This window comes from Heptranchias perlo, chromosome 6 (genome assembly GCF_035084215.1).
Source record: "Heptranchias perlo isolate sHepPer1 chromosome 6, sHepPer1.hap1, whole genome shotgun sequence".
In the NCBI taxonomy this organism is placed as follows: domain Eukaryota; kingdom Metazoa; phylum Chordata; class Chondrichthyes; order Hexanchiformes; family Hexanchidae; genus Heptranchias; species Heptranchias perlo.
Genome location: NC_090330.1, coordinates 74,301,005 through 74,315,803, shown reverse-complemented (window position 1 = coordinate 74,315,803; position 14,799 = coordinate 74,301,005). Strand labels below are relative to the sequence as shown.

At 42.7% G+C, this 14,799-nt stretch overlaps 1 protein-coding gene across 1 annotated transcript in view; it reads right to left on the bottom strand.

Annotated features, from left to right (window-relative positions):
- Positions 1–14,799, bottom strand: part of myo16 (myosin XVI) — a 773,985-nt gene that overhangs the window by 178,032 nt on the left and 581,154 nt on the right. The window contains exon 23 of the mRNA XM_067986709.1: positions 526–726. Coding sequence (XP_067842810.1) covers positions 526–726 — 201 coding nt within the window. The remainder of the gene's footprint in view (positions 1–525; positions 727–14,799) is intronic.

Genomic DNA, 14,799 nt, shown 5'->3' with positions numbered 1-14,799 from the left:
TGCAGCACTCTCTCAATACTGCATTGAAATATCAACCTAGATATCTTGCTAATTATGCATTTCGATTTTCTAATTAAATGAACAGTTCAGTATCAAGTTTTACAACAAGGGTGCATTTGCCTACATTACATGTCTCTCCAGGTGTGAAATATATGGCCCACCAAGCAGTGCGAGTGAATTAGGGGGCTTGTATTTGGGGGCTTAAATAACAGTACTCCAGCATAATTTTGTTTTATGATGTTGTTGTATGGGCAATTTCCTGAAGTATCACCTATATTTGCAGTGGGCAAGCAAATCTGTGGCATGCTTTGATGTACAATATGCTATTCATCACCAGAGAAATACTGTCATCTGGCTTACTCAGACTAGATTATGTTGCACAAAATGTTTTTGAGACTGCTTTGTGGAGCAAGACAATCTGATAATTATTCTTGAATTTCATCAATAGAACTAATGACTTCTTCAAATCTAAATGCTGCCCTTAATTAACCATATGTGACTAATCACTCATTTCTGTCAACTTACCCTTCCTGCGTAATGCATGATAGTGAAGGCTGAGCCTTGATCTTTTGATGGAATGTTCCCATTTCCATCCTTTGTAGACATGTACACTGTATTTGTATGAGCTGTTTCCAAATGGGACTGCAGCCGTTTGCTGAAGTTTTGTTCCGTTGATCGAAGTGTCTGGCTTTCTTCATCTAGCATCGACAGTAAGCCAGCAGGTTTCTGAAACGATAAAGTAACCCGTGGGGTAAATCAGCAATGTAGACTGAGCAACCTTTTAATGAGGTAATGTTCATTTGGTTGTGGTAAGCAGAGCTAAATTGAAACCGATTAAAATCTTCACCATATAAAGCTCCTGTAAACTTATGTCCGCAAATGATTATTTGCCTTACATTAAAACCGGGATACAATTAAACCTTTGAATGCAGCCAAAATTATACTGTGTTTAATCTAAAAAGCAGAAAATAACCTATAAGAATTATAATGATAACTGCGTTTAAAGAATTGTTTCATGAAGGAACTTTAAAGATGACTGTATAGCTTATCTACTGATATTATGACTTAATTTTCCACTGAGGATGAAAATGAATATCGAACATAAATAAGGCAAAGTTATTTTGATTTTCACTGACAAATTTCAAGTTGGTTATATGCTGTCATTTCATTAGATAAATGTTCCAAATGCTTTGTTTAAAATATTTTACTCTTCATATTTTGATGAAGCAGTTAGAGAATAACCGGATGTTTGTGGGGTTATGATCAGCTAAAAAAGGGGTAAGCTGGGCCAAGGCAGCCTTCTCTATGTTGCTACTGAAATTTGTAACCCCATATGACCTGAATTGGGCCACTACAGCAATGATTTTCCTTCCCCTTTCTGCCTTAGCTCTGGGTGCTAGCATCAAACCCTATGTTTAATCTGCTTGGGAAGTCTTACTACATTAAAAGGTGCTATATAAATGCAAGTTGTTGTTGTTATGTTTTTCAGGCACCCCTGAAGTTGGGCACCCAATGGATGGGTGAAGAGGAAATGGAGGCGGATCACCATAAACATCTCCCTCGTCTCATCTTCATGGGATCGCAGGATCAGTACCTATTGCAAGTGCAGGTCCAGCTCCGCCTACCTAGGGAAGATCTAGAGCAAGGTAAAAGGGGAGAATTTAGGGGGAATTTCTTTACACAGAGTGATGATAATGTGGAACTCGTTGTTTGAGGAAGATATCATTGACACATTTAAGGGGAAGGTTGATGCATACATGTAGGAGAAGGAAATAGAGCAATATGAGAGCAGAGGGAAGAGGTAATTAGAGTGTGAGGAGGCTTGTGTGGAGTATGAGCACTAGCGTAGGTCAGTTGGGCTGAATGGCCTGTTTCTGTGCTGTAAATTTTATGCAAAAGCTTTAACAAGTAAAATTCTGCCTTTTTCTCAATTTTCATGAATCTGCTTTTGGATAACAGCAATTCTCAGAGCTGTGTCAAATGTGGAAAAATAGTGCACAAAGGAATATCTTAGAGGCCATTTATCTCGAGAACAAAACATTGTCATTTGTTGGCATAAGTCAGAGGTAATCTTGGAATAGGGAGCATCAGTATTTGAGGTTAGAATTCTGTATTTGTGCCTTGATAGGGGTCTGTATACGGAGTCAGAACTCTGCTGCTGTGTAAGACAATGAAAGACAAAAATGACTTAAAAGTGGTTACAGTTAAAAGCTATAATGTTAAACAGTAATTGACAATTTTCTGACAACGCATTTTTATGGTATTTGTAATATCATTGTTTCTTTGAGGTTAAACACAAGAGAATATTGCACCAACAAGTTCTAGTGCTGTTAGTTTGACTGTAAGGGCCTTGCTTCAGGATAGTGCAGAGTTTACCTGCCCATACGTTCCTGGCAGTAGTACCAGGTCAATACCCACACACCTGTTCTGATTGGGAAGCCAACAGGGGCTTAATGTTCCTGGGGGTTCACCAGAGGGTGGGTGGACAGTAGTGGATATCCAACTGGTGACCATCATAATGAGTGGGGGTAGGTAATTTGGGACTTTTGAGATAGAGGTGGCTCCGTGGTGATACACCATCCACGGCTCTGAATTTTGGATTGCTCTAGCAAACATCCGGCACAATGCACCAAAAGGCTTCCTTCCGTGCTGTCTACCTTTATATTCTATGGAACTTCTGAATCATGTCAGCCATCTTGCAGAAGACTTGATAATCTGATACACAAGCCAGATAGGTCTTCAGTACTCCAGGGCACTTATGTTGATTGACCAGGAATCTTGGCTCATTAATGGAAACTGGAGTGTTAGATCAGTCATTGGGAAATAGGACTCTTCCGCCTCAGCTCCTGATGCCAGTGCCTTAATGAGTGGGATGTTCCGGCAGGAAACCTATCAGTGCTCTGTGCTGATAGACAACATGGTTTTAGCTGGTTAAACTCTTGCAGTATCCCTGTGCATGCTTGGGGAGGTGGGTCTTGGTTCTGCCAACCTATGTCTAAGTACTCCGGACTTGAGTAAGGTGTTTTGAGCACATAATCAAGGCTGACATTTCAGTGCAGTGCTGAGGGAGTACTGCACTGTTGGAGGTGCCTTCTTTCGAATGAGGTGGTAAACCAAGGCCCCATCTGTCCTCTCAAGTGGACGTAAAAGATTCCATGCACTATTTTGAAGAAGAGCGGTGAGTTCCCCCGGTGTCCTGGCCAATATTTATCCTTCAACCAACAGCACTAAATCAGATTATCTGGTCATTATCACATTGCTGTTTGTGGGACCTTGCTGTGCACAAATTGGCTGATGTATTTCTTACATTGCAACAGTGAATACACTTCAAAAAGTACTTCATTGGCTACAAAGTGCTTTGAGACCTCGTGAGGTCATGAAATGCACATATATATGCAAGTCGTTCTTTCTTTCTTTGTTTATATGGGGGAGGGGGGGAGAGTGTGTGTGCTTTATATCGGACAAATAGAAACCTGTGTGGATGTCTCAGTAGTTTGGTTTGAAGACTCTTAGACATGCTGATGGCTTTCAGTGCATGCCTGACCACCTGAATGACAAATAAATTGACAGTAGCTGTTACTCAGTCCTGATTTCCTGCACTAGGTCAGGGATGTTGTCAGAGTCAGTACTGTTCAAAGTACTTTTTTTATTGGGTAGCAACTTTTTTAAGTATAAAAAAGCAGCTGGAGTTTTATTCACCTGGCAGGAAACCTATCAGTGTTGTGTGCTAATAGACAACATGGTTTTAGCTGGTTAAACTCTTGCAATATCCCTGTGCAGGTAGAATTTTAGGAGTCACTTGCCCTGCAGTAAGGGACAATAGGGCAGATTTTCATCTATAGGTGCCTGCTGGGCACACAGTAGACAGCAAATGTAACGGATTCCACCCCCCCCCCACTTTTCTTCTTCGCTGTTCCTGAGGAATGGAGAAGAGGAAAATCCATCCGAATATGTTACTAGAAAGAGAGAAAGAACTTGCATTTATTTAGCATCTTTCACATCCTCAGGACATTCAATGGCGCTTTACATTAAATGAAGTACTTTTGTCGAGCAGTTACTGTTGCAATGCGGGGAAACCCAGCAGCCAATTTGCACATAGCAAGGTCCAACAAACAGCAATGAGATGAAGGACCAGATAATCTTTTTAGTGATGTTGGGTGAAGGATAAATGTTGGCCAGGACACAGGGAGAACTCCCCTGATCTTCTTCAAACAGTGCCACGGGATCTTTAATGTCCACCTGAGAGTGCCGACGGGGCTTTGGTTTAACACCTCATCTGAAAGATAGTACCTCTGACAGCGCAGCACTCCCTCAGTACTGCACTAAAGTGTCAGCCTCTTTTATGTGCTAAAGTTCTAGAATGGGACTTGAATCCACAACCTTCTAACTCAGAGGGGAGAGTGCATGACCACGTTACTGATTGTTAAAAACAAAGTGATGTCAAAGCTTTCTGCCCTGGCACAATCACTGGCAGGAGCTGTAACTTCAGCAATAAAATGTCATTTAAAAATGTAAGTATATTACTTTGTCCAGTGAGAAATAGCACAGGCAGAGACACACACTTAGCAGGAAACATGTGCCATTGTGCTTAGCGTTGATAGGTCAATTGGTAAAGTATTTATATCATCTGTGAAAGTTCTTCCAAGGCACAGGTAATAAGGGGACTGCCCAGTATGCAGCTGAAGTATACAGAGCAGGAATATTCCCAGATTTGTATCCCGGTTTATGCGGAGTTAGCTGATCTTGGCCGCGGCAGTGTTACAGGCATTGCAGTTAGCTTTACTGATCTAGGGCTTGAGAGAGCAAAAATCAGCCCTACTCCTGATTACTATCTATAGACTTGCACGATTGTTTGTGTATGTGACAACAGAGTTGATCTGATGAGTGATGCCTCCCTCAAAGGAATAGCTATTACTTGGGCCACACATGAAGATTGGCCATTTGAGCAAGGTGATGAAAGCTAACCAGCATATGTGGAACTCTAATCCCAGAAAGAGTCAGTGGCTTCACAAGAGAAGGGGAGAAAGTAGGAAAGAAAAAAAAAATCAATATTGAAACTGTCAAAAGAAAATGACTTGGTGGATTTTGAGACCAGATTTTGATAGCAAATGATTGATCTCTGATGATCAAGCAGCAAACATTACAAATAAAAAAACAGGAATAATATTTCAAATGTTTGACATCATATTTTAAAGGGAACAGATGCAATTTTACTGCTTGCTGGCACTAACACTAAGTCTGGCAGGAGCTCACATGTAAGAGCAGCTGTATAGTCGGCGAGTCCTAATGTAGCCAGGGTTGGAAATTAAATGAGATTTAAGCACAGTTCATTCTAACCTTTTCAGCATACGCCACCTGGTGGGAAGGAAAGGTCAGAGGAAGCTGCAGGAAGGATTGAGATGATTTTAATAACTGTACTGAAAATAATTGCAACATGTAGAGCGGAACTTTCAACGTTGGCGGGGGTGTACAACTGGCGGGAGCGTATTGGCCGCCCGGTATACATCCCGTCTGATTTCCTTTCAACAGGCGGCCGATCCGTTACTGCCTGTTCTACTCCCCCACCGAAGTTTAAAGTTACACCCATAACGTTTTACTACAAGTGACTATTTGAGGCGGAATCTACAACAGCATTTAAAAGGAAATTGGCAAGGTATTTTGAAAGGAAAAATATAAAAGGACACAGGGAAAGGGCCGGGAAATGGTATTATAGCTGAAAAGCTAGGACTGACACTGCTACCGAGGCCAAATGTTCTCCTTTTTTGCGATAAATTCTATGATTCTACAAAAATGAAAATAGAAAAGCTACATGTTGCAGGAGAGCCTGTGATAGGAAGAGGAAGGGGGAGAAATTCATCTTCGGTGGCAGCGCAAAACGGGCAGTAGCGAATTGGCAGCTCATTCTACACTCTGCCCGTTGTACACTCTGCCCGTTGTACACTCTGCCCGTTGTACACTCTGCCCGTTGTACACTCAGCCCTATGCACAATCAGCCCTATGCACACTCTGCCCGTTGTACACTCAGCCCGTTGTACACTCAGCCCTATGCACACTCAGCCCTATGCACACTCTGCCCGTTGTACACTCTGCCCGTTGTACACTCAGCCCTATGCACACTCAGCCCTATGCACACTCTGCCCGTTGTACACTCTGCCCGTTTTACGCTCAGCCCTATGCACACTCTGCCCGTTGTACACTCAGCCCTATGCACACTCTGCCCGTTGTACACTCTGCCCGTTTTACGCTCAGCCCTATGCACACTCTGCCCGTTGTACACTCAGCCCTATGCACACTCTGCCCGTTGTACACTCTGCCCGTTTTACGCTCAGCCCTATGCACGCTCAGCCCCATGCACGCTCAGCCCGTTGTACACGCAGCCCGTTGTACACTCAGCCCGTTGTACACTCAGCCCGTTGTACACTCAGCCTGATTTTAATTTCCTTTCATGTCAATGGGTGGAATGTAAAACGGGCCACGATTCGCTATCGCCCATTTTGCGCTACCACCTAGGAGGATTTCTACCACGAGATGTCCCAATCAGTCACACATTTGCTTTTGAGTCAGAAGGTTCTGAGTTCAAACTCAGAGACTTGAGCACATAATCTAGGCGAATACTGCAGTGCTCTTCTGAGAGAGTGCTTTATTGCTGGATTCAATTGGATGAGAAGTTAAACTGAGGCCCCGTCTGCCTGTTCAGATGAACGTAAAAGATCCCATGGCATGATTTAAAGAAAAGCAGGGGAGTTCTCCTGACATCCTGGCCGACATTCATTTCTTAACTAATACCACCTGAAACAGATTATGTGGTCGTTCATTGATTTGCTATTTGTATGACCTTGCTTTGTGCAAATAACAACGGTGGCTATACATTAAAAGTAATTTATTGGCTGTGATGGACTTCTTTCCCACTGCCAGTGACCGACAGGAAACTAAAATAACAACTTTGCAATTGTTAAGGTATGTTCTGACTTTACATTGTGCCTGATGTTAAATTATGTGGCTGAATGCCTAATGTGTAGAACTATTTGCTATCATACGAGGTTCATTGGACAGGATTTCTGCACCTACAGGGAAACCTGTAAATTAGGGACACCTAAGGAACTTGCATCAGGTGTCCTTATTTGCAGATGTACCTATTTTCAAAATGGTCATTGTATGTACAGTAAATGATTTGGCATTGTCAATGAGTGTCCCTTTTTTGGAGGTGTCCCTTTGTACAGGTTTCACTGTACAACTGAATACATGGCTCGTTACAGATTTTCAAGCATGCAGATCGCTAGTTAATATAACATTTGTTTTCAGTATGCATGCAGAATATTTAAATGATGGCTTATTTACAAATAGACATCATTCCAACAATAAACAGACAGGACAAGGATTGATTGCACACTCATAAGCATAGCCCATAATTTACATGATATTAAAACAGAATGGGGTAGAAACTGGTCATTGTTGCACCCATTTTCTGAATGGAAAGCGGGGCACAAATGACCAATTTTGCAGGGCTATGCCCAATGAGCCTTGAAAACGTCTGACGAAATATTGGCATTGGAGGATTTTCAGGCATCCAGGGTGGCCACCTAAAACAAGCTTTTGGTCCGTTGCATGTGTTCATGATGGGTCTGTTTTAGGACCCCTTGGGGAAACTGGGCTGCCCTGACCGGACCAGACGCCAGGCCTACTTTGCTCAGGTTCTCCTGGCGTGGATGCGCCCTCGGAACAGATCGCCACCGAAAAGGTATGCTTTAATATATTTTTAAAAATTCATGTGGAGCCAGCAGGAGTGCTCCTCCCAACACCTCTCCCATATGTTAATCACCGCTTCCGATTTTCCTTTCTATTGTGGACAGGTGTTTAACGGGTGGCTGAGCCGATATCATGCGTTTTACGCTATCGCCAAAAGTCAAAATTACCCCCAATATCTCTTATTTAGTCCTGCGACCTTCAGTCTACCATCAATTCTATCTTGCTTTGCTGTGATCACCTTCCTCTTTCTTGGTTACCTCTGCCTGTTTGTTATTTAGTTTAAATCATTTTATGCTATTTGTTTACAGTCTGTTCCAGAATTTAGTTAAGTTCTTCTTCATTCGTTAACTGACTGCTTCAATTGTTGGGCTATTTTTATCCTCCTTCACTATCTTTCTGTATCAGTAGCCCTATTCTGATTAACACCCCCCTCCTCCATTCCTCTTCTATCACTCACTTCTTCAGTCTGTTGCTCTTCCTCCTCGATTTCCAGCCTTACAACTACTCACTGGGGGTGGAATTGGTCTTTGCCAGTGGCACAGAACACGTTTGTCGTGAATCGTCAGCCCATTTTATCCCTGCCCGGTTTTCTTGTCCATTGGAGTCAATGGAAAAGACAATTGGGTGTGGTATAAAACGGGCTGCCGATTAGCCATGTGCCCTACTGATGAAGACCAATGTCACCTCCATAATGTCCATCAATATACACCAAAATGTCATTAAATGTCAAGAAATGCAGAGGCACTTGGCTGTTTTGGTGCAAATGAAAAGTTATTGACTGTTTTAAAAAAAATAACACTAACATGTACCCTGTGAATTTTCAACAGTACTGTTACTGCAGCAGGTACACCACCTTAACATGCTGAAAATACAGTAATTAATACCCAGGAATTCAGCACTGATTGTGACCCCTCCTTAAGAAGCGACAACAAAAGAAATATGATACAGGAAATGATAGGGGTGCAGAGTATGGCTGAGGATTTATGTAATGCAACTCCATTTTTGCTGGGATAAAAATCTGATTAAATTGAGCTAACTGTGAATTTGCAAGTCTCAATATAACATTTAGGAAAGTTGCATTGTAGAACAAGATGTGTAACATTGTTGCTCCAAAATGTTAGAACACAATAAAGAGAATGTACAATGCAAATTTAACATCAAACAATGAAGTAGAAAATTCAGACCAGACTACAAGCATGATTTCCTCCTTGAACTATTCAAGGAAAACCCTTGTCTCTTACAGCTTATTACTTCCCGACCAAATACACTGGAGTGACAAGGCTTATAATTGCCCCGTCTTATGTAAATGCAGATGAAAGGAACTGCCTATTTCCTTCCTTGTATTTTTAGTACCAAAAATAATATTATTTACAATCAGGATTGCACATTCATCTTAATGACACCTTCAAACTGTCAGCTGAGAGGTTTAATAAATATGTCATTAACAAGAAATGTACACGGCCTTTAACATCACCACACAATGATGATCTGTACACTTATGTGCATATAAATTGCACATAAAATATGAATTATTAATGATAATACATAAGGATAAAGGAGTGGGCGGCTCAGTAGTTTAATAAATTGTTCTTTCATGTCTGGGATTTGAGTTCAAATTAAGACTGGCTGATGATATGAATCCTCTCCTCTCTTTCAGTTGTAAGGGTCCTACCTGGAATGAATTTGGGAAGATTGAGTCCAGTTTCTAGAAGGCAACGATCCACAGCAAAAAATGCTAACTGTTTGGCACTAAGGGGCATATCTTTCTCTATGTACCAATTATTTTCATGAAAAAGTAAATTGTGAACAAAGAGACAACCAAGACCAGGGAGCTTTGAAATTCATCCGGCTTTGTTAAACCTACCTAAAGAGGAGATGGTTCGGGTACAGTCTAGGCACATTCCCACGAGGGAGAAAGGTAGGGCAACTAAAGCCAGAGCTCCCTGGATGACAAAAGGGATAGTGAGTAAGATGAAACGGAAAAAAGGGGCGTATGACAGATGTCAGGTTGATCACACAAGTGAGAACCAGGCAGAATATAGAAAGTTCAGAGGGGAATTGAAAAAGGAAATAAGAGGGGCAAAGAGCGAGTATGAGAATAGACTGGCAGCCAACATAAAAGGGAATCCAAAAGTATTCTACAGGCATGTATACAGTAAATGGGTAGTAAGGGAAGGGATGGGCCGATTCGGGACCATAAAGGAGATCTACTCATGGAGGCAGAGGTAATAAATGAGTACTTTGCATCTGTCTTAATGATATAAAAAAAAGTCACATCCAACAGAGCCCTGGTATGTGCCCTCTATATTATATTGATGGGACTCAATAGATGGTCAAGAGGCAACTTGCCCTTTTTTGATTATGTGTCACCATGCACATATCCTCGAATCCTCTTGGTACAAAGTCCGAAAAAAATCTATCTTGGGCACAGATTTTCCAGAAGAGTGATTCTACAAACACGTAATCATCCCTCTTTGGGGTAATGTTGTCCCCTCACTCGAGTAGGCACCAGGAGCAGGGAGCCTCGTCTGCCAACAATATAAAGCAAAACAACTGTGATCCCCCTTCACTGCCAGCTTCTGAAATGGGACACAATCTGATTATTTTATTTTTTATCTCCCTAAACCCATACTCTCGCTAACCTGGTCTCAGCTGCTCAGCACTGTTTTCAGAACTGTAAATAGCCAAAGACTCGTCAAGGGGACGCCTCTCTTTCATATTAGGGCCAGGAAGGCCCATTACCTGTGCCTAATGTAAGTTATATGGCAAAATCTTCCAAGTACGTGCTGGTGGCGGACAAGCTTCAGTGTGAAATCAATCACAGGCAGTGCCCCCGAAATTTTCCAATACGCAGAAAAGTAGGGCAAATAAAGCCAGAGCTCCCTGGATGACAAAAGACATAGTGAGTAAGATGAAACGGAAAAAAGGGGCGTATGACAGATGTCAGGTTGATAACACAGATGAGAACCAGGCAGAATATAGAAAGTTCAGAGGGGAAGTGAAAAAGGAAATTAGAGGGGTAAAGAGAGAGTATGAGAATAGACTGGCGGCCAACATAAAAGGGAATCCAAAAGTCTTCCACAGGAATGTAAACGGTAAATGGATAGCATGAGAAGGAGTGGGCCGATTAGGGACTATAAAGGAAATCTGCTCATGGAGGTAGAGGGGATGGTCGAGGTATTAAATGAGTACTTTGCATTTGTCTTTACCAAGGAAGAAGATGCTGCCAGAGTCTCAGTAAAGGAAGGTATAGTTGAGATACTGGATGGGCTAAAAATTGATAAAGAAGAGGTACGTGAAAGGCTAGCTTTACTTAAAGTAGATAAGTGACCCGTTTCGGATGGGATGCATCCTAGGGTGGAAATTGCGGAGGTACTGGCCATAATCTTCCAAACATCCGTAGATACGGGCGTAGTGCCAGAGGACTGGAGAATTGCAGATGTTACACCCTTGTTCAAAAAAGGGTGTAAGGATAAACCCAGCAACTATAGGCCAGTCAGTTTATCCTCAATGGTGGGGAAACTTTTAGAAGCGATAATCCGGGACAGAATTAACAATCACTTGGATGAGTGTGGATTGATTAGGGAAAGCCAGCGCGGATTTGTTAAAGGCAAATCATGTTTAACTAACCCGATAGAGTTTTTTGATGAGGTAACAGAGAGGGTAGATGAGGGCAATGCAGATAATGTAGTATATATGGACTTTCAAAAGGCGTTTGATAAAGTGCTACATGGTAGGCTTATCATGACGATTACAGCCCATGGAATAAAGGGGGCATGGATACAGAATAGGCTAAATGACAGGAAACTGAAAGTAGTGGTGAACAGTTGTTTTTCGGACTGGAGAGAGTTGTACAGTGGTGTTCCCCAGGAGTCGGTGCTGGGACCACTGTTTTTCTTGATATATATTAATGACTTGGACTTGGGTGTACAGGCACAATTTCAAAATTTGCAGATGACACAAAACTTGGAAGGGTAGTAAACAGTGAGAAGGATAGTGATAGACCTCAAGGGGATATAGACAGGCTGGTGGCATGGGCGGACACGTAGCAGATGAAATTTAACACAGAAAAATGCAAAGTGATACATTTCGATAGGAAGAACGCGGAGAGGCAATATAAACTAGAGGGCATAACTCTAAAAGAGGTAGAAGAACAGAGAGATCTGGGGGTAAAGGTGCACAAATTGTTGAAGGTGGCAGGGCAGGTTGAGAAAGCAGTTAAAAAAGCATTCGGGATCCTGAGCTTTATAAATAGAGGCATAGAGTACAAAAGTATGGAAGTCATGATGATCATTTATAAAACATTGGTTCGGCCACAACTGGAGCATTGTGTCCAGTTCTGGGCACCGCACTTTAGGAAAGATGTGAAGACCTTAGATAGGGTGCAGAAGAGGTTTACCAGAATGATTCCAGGGATGTGGGACTTTAGTTATGTCGATAGACTGGAGAAGCTGGGGTTGTTCTCCTTGGAACAGAGATGGGTGCGAGGAGATTTGATAGACAAATTCAAAATCATGAAGGGCCTAGACAGAGTAGATAGAGAGAAAATATTCCCAATGCTGGAGGGGTCAAGTGCCAGAGGACATAGATTTAAGGTGATTAGCAAAAGTACCAAAGGTTACATGAGGAGAAACGTTTTTACACAGCGAGCGGTTAGGATCTGGAAAGCACTGTCCGAGGGTGTGGTGGAGGCAGATTCAATCATGGCCTTCAAAAGGGAACTGGATAAGTACTTGAAAGGAAAAAAAATTGCAGGGCCACGGGGATAGGGCGGGGGAGTGGGACAAGCTGGATTGCTCTTGCTTAGAGCCGACGCGGACTCGATGGGCCGAATGGCCTCCTTCTATGCTGTAACCTTTCTATGATTCTATAATTGGTTTTGAGGGAGAACAAATCTCCCTCCTTCTGTAACCTTTCCATGATTCTGTAATTCTATCTGGGATTGCTTGACGTTGACACCGGATGCTAAAAGTGGAAAAATGTTTCACTCCCCAGCATCATCATCCTTCACCTTAATTGGCACAAACACTCAATGAATAAACTAACTATACTAAAAAAACAATTTGTCTATTGGTTCACAGCTCTCCATTCATTTTGTGCATTCTGAACTTTCTCTCACTTCTGATGTATTTCATTGACAGTGCTTTCAATCAATGGATGAGATTTTTTAGTAACTCATTTTTGGGATATGGGCATCACTGGCAAGGCCAGTATTTATTGCCCATCCCTAATTGCCCTGAGGAGATGGTGGTGGGCCTTCTTCTTGAACCGCTGCAATCCATGTGGTGAAGGTGCTCCCACAATGCTGTTAGGTAGAGAGTTCCAGGATTTTGACCCAGCGACGATGAGGGAACGGCGATATATGTCCAAGTCAGGATGGTGTGTGAATTGAAGGAAAACTTGGAGGTAATGGTATTCCCCTGCACCTGCTACCTTTGGTGGAGGTCACGGGTTTGAGAGGTGTTGCTGAAGAAGCCCTGGTGATTTACTGCCGGTTTCTAACCAATGGAGATATGGTTTTGATAAAGGGAGGCTGGTTGGTGGTGGGACTTAACTGGTCTCATACTTTGACTAACAGCAATGCTTGCAGTGGAGGCCTAACCTGGTCAAAACACACATCCCAGTGCACCAGCTGCAGAACATCATATCCCACCTCTAGCCTCACATTGAAGGAAATGAAAATTAGGTGGGTTCTCTAACAGGTGGGTGATCCACACCACCAATTTACTGCTCAAATGATGAAGGTTTATCCAGGGTTAGCTCAAACATACAGGTTGACCTTTCGGCCAGAAAGGTCTCAAGTTCAATTCAGGGTCTGTGCTGAGCCAGCTGATCTCAGGCAGGTTAGTGTTAGTGGCTCTGCAATTTACCTCAGTGCCTCTGGGTTAGGGAGGGGAAAACTGTGTTCAGGCAACCGGTGTACATGCGACCTAACCAGTGGTCCTCAAAGGGACCACTGGAGGACGCCTCCAAAAAGTTACACTGGGAGTGCTCCTCCCAGATTCAAAGCAGTCCCAAAGACTATTGTTGGCCACCTCCGACCACTCTCTCTCGATCGCCTCCCTCTCTACCCCCTCGATCGCCCCCTCCCTCTCGATTGGCCCTCTCCCTCCTCCCCGATTGCCCACTCTCTCCCTCCTCTCTCTCTCCTGATCGCCCCCCTCCATACACACCACCCCCTTCTTTCCCTCCTGATCAGTGCCAGAGAGCTTGATTGGCAGTAATTAACACTTATCGCGTCGTTAAAAGGGTACTTAGACTGTAATTGGCAAAACTTAACTTTCTGTAGTGAGTTTAGTTCATATGTAGCACGCAAATACAGCAACTTCATGACATTCAATGCATTTCAATGGTGAGGCAGACAGCGAAATGTCGTTTTCATAAAGCTAATGGGGGAGTGGCGCAACTCGGACAGCAGCTATTGGATATTTGAGTTTCACAACGCATTTGTCCCTCGCCTGAAATTGTCGTACCATTTGTGCATACATAACAGTGAGTTCCATTAGATTCACCGTTATTTTAGGAAAATCTGGGCCATTGTTTGAGTAACAAATGGTAAGGAGTGTGATTAATTTATTTCACAGGGAGCCATTTATGACTAGCTCCGCTCCAGGTGTGGAGTCTTGATCGACAGAAGCGCCGATCGGACGATTGGTCATGGAGGTCAGCGTGCTTTAATCATACCCCTCCCTATTCTCCAGATATTAAGGTTAATGGCTGAAGAATCAAGAGCATCGCAAATGGGGCATGCTGACTTCAGTATCCAATCCTCAAATCTGTGATCATGTCCAGAAATGGAGTCTCGTTGTTGTCTTCACACCTGACACAAAGAAGATATTCTACAATTTCTTGCTGCATTTCTTCTAATTTAATGAGACCATTTTTGAACTAAATTTGTGTGTTGTGATGGTCTTTACATGGATAGCATCAAGTTATTTTAAAAAAAAATTCATTCCAGGATAGCTGGCAAGGCTAGCATTTATCGCCCATCCCTAGTTGCCCTGAAAGGGTCATGATGTGGAGATGCCGGTGATGGACTGGGGTGAACAAATG